The sequence below is a fragment of the Chanodichthys erythropterus genome, chromosome 22 (genome assembly GCF_024489055.1).
Source record: "Chanodichthys erythropterus isolate Z2021 chromosome 22, ASM2448905v1, whole genome shotgun sequence".
In the NCBI taxonomy this organism is placed as follows: Eukaryota; Metazoa; Chordata; class Actinopteri; order Cypriniformes; family Xenocyprididae; genus Chanodichthys; species Chanodichthys erythropterus.
The window spans coordinates 13,289,907-13,298,379 of NC_090242.1; the positions used below are offsets into that span (position 1 = coordinate 13,289,907).

Sequence of the window (8,473 nt, forward strand, 5' to 3'; positions counted from 1 at the left end):
AGACAGCCTTTCCCTTCTGCTGGCCTCCGTAACAGACAAAGAGCTGGTCTGAGGTCCTGAAGCTTCGAGTTCTGTCTAAGTACAGTCGCAAGGCGCGAACTGGACAGAGCAAAGCCAGGGCTGGGTCTGCCTCCTCCGAGGGCAGCGCTTGCAGGCTCACTACCTGGACCCTGAAGGGAGTGGTAGGAACCTTGGGCACGTAGCCAGGCCGGGGTCTCAGTACCACGTGGCTGTCACCCGGCCCGAACTCTAGGCACGATTCGTCGACCGAAAATGACTGCAGGTCGCCGAAAAGGCCGGTCTGGGACACGGGGGAACTAAGAAACCTGACCTTGTCGGTATCCCTCATGTCCGCAAGACACAGCCAGAGATGGCGTTCCTGGACCACCATAGTGGACATCGCACGACACACTGACCGCGCCGTAACCTTCGTCGCTCGAAGCGCGAGGTCCGTCGCGGCACGAAGTTCCTGGAGAACTTGTGGATCATGACCACCCTCGTGCAGGTCCCTCAGTGCCTTGGCCTGATGGACCTGCAACAACGCCGTAGCGTGTAAGGCAGAGGCAGCTTCCCCACAGGCCTGATAAGCCTTGCTGGTAAGATCCGACGAGTACTTACAGGCCCGGGAAGGGAGAGATGGCTCCCCCCGCCAGGTGGAGTTAGGGCACAGTTGCATAGCAACAGCCCGTTCCACAGGGGGTATGCGCGTGTAACCCTTCGCTGCCCCGCCATCAAGGGTGGTGAGGGAGGAGGACCCACCGACACGGTTTCGGGCAGTAAAAGGTGCCGTCCACGTGCCTGTGAGCTCTGCATGCAACTCCGGGAAGAAGGGCACTGGGGTGGGGGGCTGAGAACTAGCCCTGGCCACCCCAAGATACCAGTCATCCAACCTCGAGGGTTCGGGACACGGTGGAGGATTCCACACGAGCCCGACCCTGTTGGCGGCCCGGGAAAGCATAGCCATCATTTCCGGGTCCGTGTCGGGCACAGTTGTCACCCCCGAAGGAGGCAACTGCGCCGACTCATCCTCCCCAGAAGTATCAGGCTCACCCTCCGATGCAGCGATCGACATCCGGTCGTCTGGGGGAGCTCAGAAGGAAACGGATGGTACACACCTCTGGGGTGGTCCACCACGTTCCGCGGGCAGCTCTACTGGCTGCGGAGCGCACGAGGGGGGAGGGTTCCTAGGGGGTTGGTTCCCCGAAGGAAGCGCGCTCACCGTTATCCTCAAGTCACCAGCCCCGCCGCTCGCAGCAACCCTCTGAGGAGGATTGGAGCGAGGCGTCGGGACCGGGACTCCACCCCTTTGCAGAAAGTGGAGTCTCGACCGCAACTCCGCGATGGTCATCTTCCCACAATGGGTACATGACTCATCCACAAATGCTGCCTCAGCGTGCCTTAAGCCCAAGCACGCGATACAGCGCTGGTGACCATCCCGAGGCGCCAGGTAACGACCGCATCCAGAAACACACAAGTAGAACGACATCTTTAAAAAGATGCGAACTACTCGTGTTAGCTCTTTCAAGGACTGACTCTTTTAGGTGCTGAAGCACGCAGGGGAATAGCCGCTGCAGCACAGACAGGGAATGTGCAGCCTGTCGTGTGCACTCTCCTTGAAGGCGCTCCTCTTACCAGCTGTAACAACAGCTTTTTAGCGCTCTAGGCGCACCGTTTCACCAGCCGTGAGAACGGCCTTCATGCTGATTACAGCTTTGCTCAATCAAACAAAAGGCAAAAACAAAAACAAAAGGAGAATCGGCCCCGCTGCTGCGCTGTCCGCCTGCACCTCGCAACAAAGAGACGTCTTGAAGAGAGACTCGTTCACCACACTCGCTTTCAGTAGCTGTCTTCATGGAAGGTTTGGCTCCGAAGCGAAAAGCTGAAGATGCAACGCACCTGCTGCTCATTATATACCCGCGCTGCGAGGTAAGCAGCTGATGCATATGATTGCATGCCAATGTGCATTGGCTCGTTTAGTTACACTCGAAGTAGATTGGCCTCTCTAGTGAGATTCCTATTCGTCGGTCTGTCCGACGTACGTCGAACGTGACCGACTGAATGGGAACTAACATTACAGAACCCCCCTGAATCTCAACATAACACAGCATTAAACATTAACTTATATCTCCATATGTTAATCTTGTGCAAAAACACACAAAATAACACTTAATTTCAACAGTTATTTATATGGTCTGATGCAAAGCATGCTGGGAATTAGAAATCTGCTGCAGCTCAACTCAATCATATTAAGTTCAGCTTACTACAATTAAATTTTGAGTTCATGCAACTTTTTCCCATTAAGTACAATGAATTTTCATTATTATTTGAGTGAAACAAACTCATTTAATTTAATTAATTTCACTGTTCGGTTTTACAGTGAATCTTTGACACTGGCCTGAACAGGTGTGCAACACATTTAACGCCTGCAATGTAATTTTTTTTTAGCATGTCAAATGTAAGCCATTTTTGTGTAATTTCATTTCATTTCATGTTAAGTGAAATAATTTCTTAGGCAACCCTCTAGAATTAAAAAGGGCAATGCTGTTACTAGTGAAACAATTTATTTGAAAAAAAGAAAAAAGAAAAAAAGAAAGAAAAAAACAGCAGCAAAAAACAAAAAAAACAAACAAAAAAAAACTACATTTAACCACACACAGGATAGAGCTAATCTGAATGCACAACAAGACATTCAAGGATTTTATCCATTAGTAAATCAGTGGGGTGGAGGATCTCTCTAAATAAATAGAACACCAAATGACAGGTTAATCTTGATTGGTGTGAAAATTAATTTGCAAGTCAAAACAAGTTTAGGAATTTAACTAATTTAATGTTTTACAGAGAACAAAGTCAAGATAGCTGTCCTCGTTTCTGTCTGGTCCTGACTGCTTCAGAGCTCTGAGAACAGCCGCAAGACAAAACAACTGGATGAAGACAAAGAGTAGAAACAACAGTACTGTAGATTCACTGAGATGAACACACAGAACAAACAAGCAAACATGTACAATACTACAAGACCACGTTTTATGCAGAACAGAGGCAGAAAAATTAAATAAACAACAGGCTGCACAAAACCAGCCAGCACATAACAAAGAAAAGCAGGAAACCAAATGTCAAGAATATCCTTTTGAGTTAGAATGACAAAGAATCCTGTGATAGTAAATGGCACATATTGAATAACCATGTTCATTGTTGATATCAGAATAAGATAAAATCCTCTTCTCTTCATGTGGTTTTCTTTCTCCCTCTCTCTCCTTCTCTCTCCTGGTCCTGACTGCTTCAGAGCTCTGAGAACAGCCACAAGACAAAACAACTGGATGGAGAGGAAGAATAGGAATGCTGTAGAGAAAAACCATACATATGGCTTCATGTTGAATGGTATTAAAGTAAAGATGCAGAATAAACAAGAACCAAGAGTGGTTATCCAGGCCAAAGTGCAGCAGATCGCTCTATATCTGAGAGGTTTGTACTTCAGAAAGGTTACAGGATGAATCACTGCCAGGTAACGCTCAACACACATCAGACACTGAAACAGAGGACGGCCAATTATGCCTAGTCCTTGCAAAAAATATGTTAATATTGTGAAACTTGAAAACAAGTACGACAGTAGACCGAACATTGAACTGAGGCTGTTACCAATCTCACAAACAGAGAGGTTGAAGAAGAAAAACTCTGATGCAACTCCACTTCCTGCTCCTCTGATGATTAGCCATATGACATAGGAGTGTGTAGGAAGACCAAACAAGAAACTGATGCTGAAGACAAATATTCTACTGTCCACTAGTCCAAACAAATAGGATGCTTCTGGTGTGGTGAAGTCTACTGTAGAGTTATTCATCCTTTCAGCTCAGAATATCACACAATATCTAGTTATAAATAATATTGCAGCTGCGATCTACAGGAAAAGAGAGAAGTGTAAATGCAGTTCAGATGGCACATAAACTGATGTTATTTTATTTTATTTATTTATTTGGTAACACATTTATTTAGTTATTTGGTAACACTTTATTTTGATGGTCCCTTTTGCACATTCTGTTGACTATAAATAACTTTACAACTACATGTCAAATAACTCTCATTAGTACACTGCCTGCTTAATATTTGCTAAATCTGTATTGTTATGGACCCCCAAAAGACATTCTACTGACTATAAGTAACTTTGCATGTACATATCAACTTATTCTAAACCTAAACCTACCAGTCTACTAATACTATATTAATACTCTAATAAGAGTTAGTAGACATGTAGGTGCAACATTACTTATGGTCACCATAATGTGCAAAAGGGGCCATCAAAATAAAGTGAATCTATCTATCTATCTATCTATCTATCTATCTATCTATCTATCTATCTATCTATCTATCTATCTATCTATCTATCTATCTATCTATCTATCTATCTATCTATCTATCTATCTATCTGTCTGTCTGTCTGTCTGTCTCTATCTATCTATCTATCTATCTAATCGGTGGGTTGGTTGGTAGGTAGTAGGGGATTGGAAATAACCATTAAATGATCAAGTTTTCAAACAGTGTGTAATTCCAGACAATTACAAAATAATAGAAAAATAATTACAGGCAAGTTAATGCAGGTCACTTTAACAACGCTGAATAATTCTGCACTACACATTTAAATAACTGAATAGCATAAGAGAAACACAAACCAATATTAAACAATTTAGAACATAAATGACTCTATTTTACCAAATAAAATACTGTTTACTTTCATATATGTTTACATGAACAATCAAATCATATTATAGGAGTGAAAAACAACAAAATTATAATCAAAAGTTTATCACCTGAAGAGTGAATGTCCAGTCTCTCTGGATGTGTATGCATCTCTGTGCTGTGTTTTGTAGACTGACTTCACAGCTGTCAAAATAACATGTGAGCAAGGCATCATCTGTTACATGTCACATGAAATACCAGATATGCAAATATTAAAAGTAAAAAAAAAATGAATTTGAAAACAACAACAAAACGCCTTATCAGAATATATTTTGAATGTTGACACTTTATTTATATTTATGAAGTAAATGACCATTTTGACAAGGAAACTGCCTTTATTAATGAATCACAACTCTTTGGCGAATGTATTTTCCATAACCATGTTTTCATCTTTTATTTTGTATTTCATCAGACATGACTGACTTAGTTTGATTACGATTGATATTGTTCACCAAGCAACATTCGAATAACATTCATCAACTAACAATTACAGCATCAATACAAAGGCACAACACAATGATTGTTATATAATCTGTTATATAATGTTATATGTGAGTGTTAAATGAAAGGTAGGCAATGCAGTAGAGTTAATGGGGAATCTTTCTATGAGTGACATTGGTTTGGTGAGGATAAAGCTTGCCAGTCATTTTCTCTATTAAAAGGATAATTTGTATTTTTCTGTTGTTGCTCCCCGGTTATGGAATTTTCAGGCTCACATTAACATGTTTTGAGGTAAGGAAGAACAGGAAAAATCATTTGAAAATGTAAAACAGTAATTTAGAAGGGTATTTAAAAAGAAAAAAAGAAAAAAACGTTTTATGGAGAGCAAAGACAGAAGAGTTTTCCAACCCGGTGCAGATAAAGAGCAGGCTGAACAAAACTAATAAGTACATTACAAATAAAACTCACAGAAAAAAGTTCCTTAATATACTTATGTGTTAAAAAAAAGAATCCTGAGATAGTAAATGGCATATAGAAAATAATCACGCTTACAGTAGTTATTACAATGAGAAGAAATGCTCTTCTTTTCATTAGGTTTTCCTCCTCTCTCTCTCTACATCTCTCTCCTGGTCTTGACTGTTTCAGAGCTCTGAGAACAGCCACAAGACAAAACAACTGGATGGAGAGGAAGAGGAGGGACTGAATCAAGTAGAACCATATATACATATAAAATAAGCCTACAGTAAAGACGCAGTACACACAGGATCCAAGAGTGATTACCCAGGCCACAGTGCAGCAGATCACTCTATATCTGAGAGGTTTGTACTTCAGAAAGGTTACAGGATGAACCACTGCCAGGTAACGCTCAACACACATCAGACACTGAAACAGAGGACGACCAGTGATGGATATTCCTATCAAAAACTCTGTTAATGTTGTTAGATGTGAAAACCCACAAAAATAAATTATATAAAACAATGAGAGCAGACAGTTACCAGTATCACAAACAGACAAATTGAGGTTAAAGAATCCTGATGCAACTCCTGATCCTGTGATGATAAGCCATATAACATAGGAGTGTGTAGGAAGACCAAACAATACATTGATGCCATGTATATAAATGTTCAGACTGTCCATCAGCTCAATGGACTGAGTTGTGGAGTTTGTAGAACCTTCAGGTGTGAAGAAGTTCACTGTAGAGTTGTTCATGTCTTCCATACTTTTCTTTCATCTCAAAAACAGCTCAAAAGAAATGTATAAACAAATATAGCAGCTGTGATCAATAGAAAAGACAAAATGTAATTCAGCCAAAACAAACTCTGTTGCATTATTTTTCTGTTATCACTGTAAAGCTGATTTGAAACAATCTGTATTGTAAAAAGTGCTATATAAATAAAAGTGACTATTTATTCTCAAATAACTTTAGGGAAATTCAATCAAATATCATATCACTTCAGAACATGAAATGACTACTTCAAATAATGTCCTTATATAGCCTATAGCACTGCATGAAAATTCTAATCTGTTCTAAGAGTCTTTCACATTCATTTTAAAATCTTTTAGGTATCTGCTCTGTTATAGCTAATAGTTAAACCATCTTACAAAAAACATTGAATATTATTAAGCTGAAAACAAGACAATTAATAAAATGTTTATCACCTAAAGAGTGAATGTCCAGTCTCTCTGTATGTGTATAAAACTCTGTGCTGAGTTTTGTAGTTTGACTTCACAGTTGTTACAAGAATTTATGTGCATGACTCCATAGGCAACAAATCACAAAACATCAGGTAGGCCTATGCAAATCTTAAAAGTAAATAATAATAATAATAATAATAATAATAATAATAATAATAATAACTCTGGAACAGGAAAAAATTTGGCTTTGTTTACAACATGTAATTTACATTCAATAAAGAAAAAAGATAATTTCATTGGACTATTTTATGGAGTCCAATTAAGTACAACTATTTTTTAACAACACAGAATAGAGGTAATCTGAATGGGAGAGTTGATGATGTAACATTTGCAAATTATGTTTTTTAGCAATTTAACATAGTAAAATGAAACATTTTAAAAGGGCACCTATTATGCAAAATTCACTTTTACATGCTGTTTGACCATAAATGTGTGTTGGCAGTGTGTGAGCAAAACCACCCTAGAATGAGAAAAATCCACCCAGTGTTTTTTTTACAATCTCAATCATTCATAAGCACTGTCTCAGAACGCCCTGTTCTAAGATTGTTCTCACTGTGACGTAGAATTGCGCTAATCCCCACCCACGTGGTTTGATTGACAATCTGGTTTTGGCATAGACCCCGCCGTCGGTGATCTGTCAACCGTCCTCCATTGTTTCAATGACAGCCGGTAATGTCTCCTAAGAAACATAAGTGTTCTGTTGTGGGATGTAATAATGAACATAGTAGTTTTCACTTACTTCCGACATCAGAGCCACTGAAAACGCAGTGGATGGATTTTATTTACGAAGGAAAGGCGCCACTCAAAATTCCAAAATACGTTTATGTTTGCGCGAATCATTTTTTGACTGACTGTTTTGAGAACGAGGGTCAATTCAAAGCAGGTCTTGCTTCAAAGTTAATCCTCAAGTGTGGATCGTTGCCTACTGTTCGCAATCCAACGTCACCTCCAGAAGAAGTAAGTGTATTTAATGTTTTTTGAGCAAATAGTCATTTCAGTCGATGTCAGCCAATTCAATAACAAATGCATCTAAGTTGTTATCGTCGTCGTAGAATGTCTGTGTATATAATTTAAACTTTGTTTGTATAGTGTGTATCTAACGTACTTAGCAAACGTTATCACAGTATTTGTGTTTGTAGTTTCAAAAAATTGCGCGAACGTTATCACAGTATGTGTGTGTGTGTGTGTGTGTTGCACATCCATAATTGCAAAAGGGGTGCGATTAAAACTCTATAAGTACATAAATGTAGCAAATAACCATTCAGAGATGTCCTGCTCCATTCTCAATTGTGTTTCTTCTGCCGGAGTCTCTTCATAATCTGGGTCTGATTCCGGTTCAAACATGTACGGCTGAATGCCATACAAAACAGCGGGTCTCTCACTCTCAGCCATTCTGCTTCACAGACTGTTTATTGCCATAGGTATGCAAGTTACGCCCTCATCCAAAGGCAGGGCGGGGATATGCAGCTCATTTATATTTAAGGTGGTACACACCAAAACAGCTCTTTTTAAAACAGGCCCCAAAAATGACATTTTCAAAATAAATTAACTGTGGGGTATTTTGTGCTGAAACTTCACAAATACATTCTGGGGACACCCAAGACCAATA

The 8,473-nt window shown here is 40.2% G+C and overlaps 2 protein-coding genes across 2 annotated transcripts; both read right to left on the reverse strand.

The window, feature by feature from the left end:
* Positions 1–2,887: 2,887 nt before the first annotated feature.
* Positions 2,888–3,835, reverse strand: LOC137012218 (C-C chemokine receptor type 8-like). Its single transcript, XM_067375355.1, has one exon. The coding sequence runs from the start codon at positions 3,833–3,835 to the stop codon at positions 2,888–2,890; it is 948 nt and encodes a 315-aa protein (XP_067231456.1).
* A 1,709-nt stretch (positions 3,836–5,544) lies between these two features.
* LOC137012219 (chemokine XC receptor 1-like) lies at positions 5,545–6,378 on the reverse strand. Its single transcript, XM_067375356.1, has one exon. The coding sequence runs from the start codon at positions 6,376–6,378 to the stop codon at positions 5,545–5,547; it is 834 nt and encodes a 277-aa protein (XP_067231457.1).
* Positions 6,379–8,473: the final 2,095 nt, after the last annotated feature.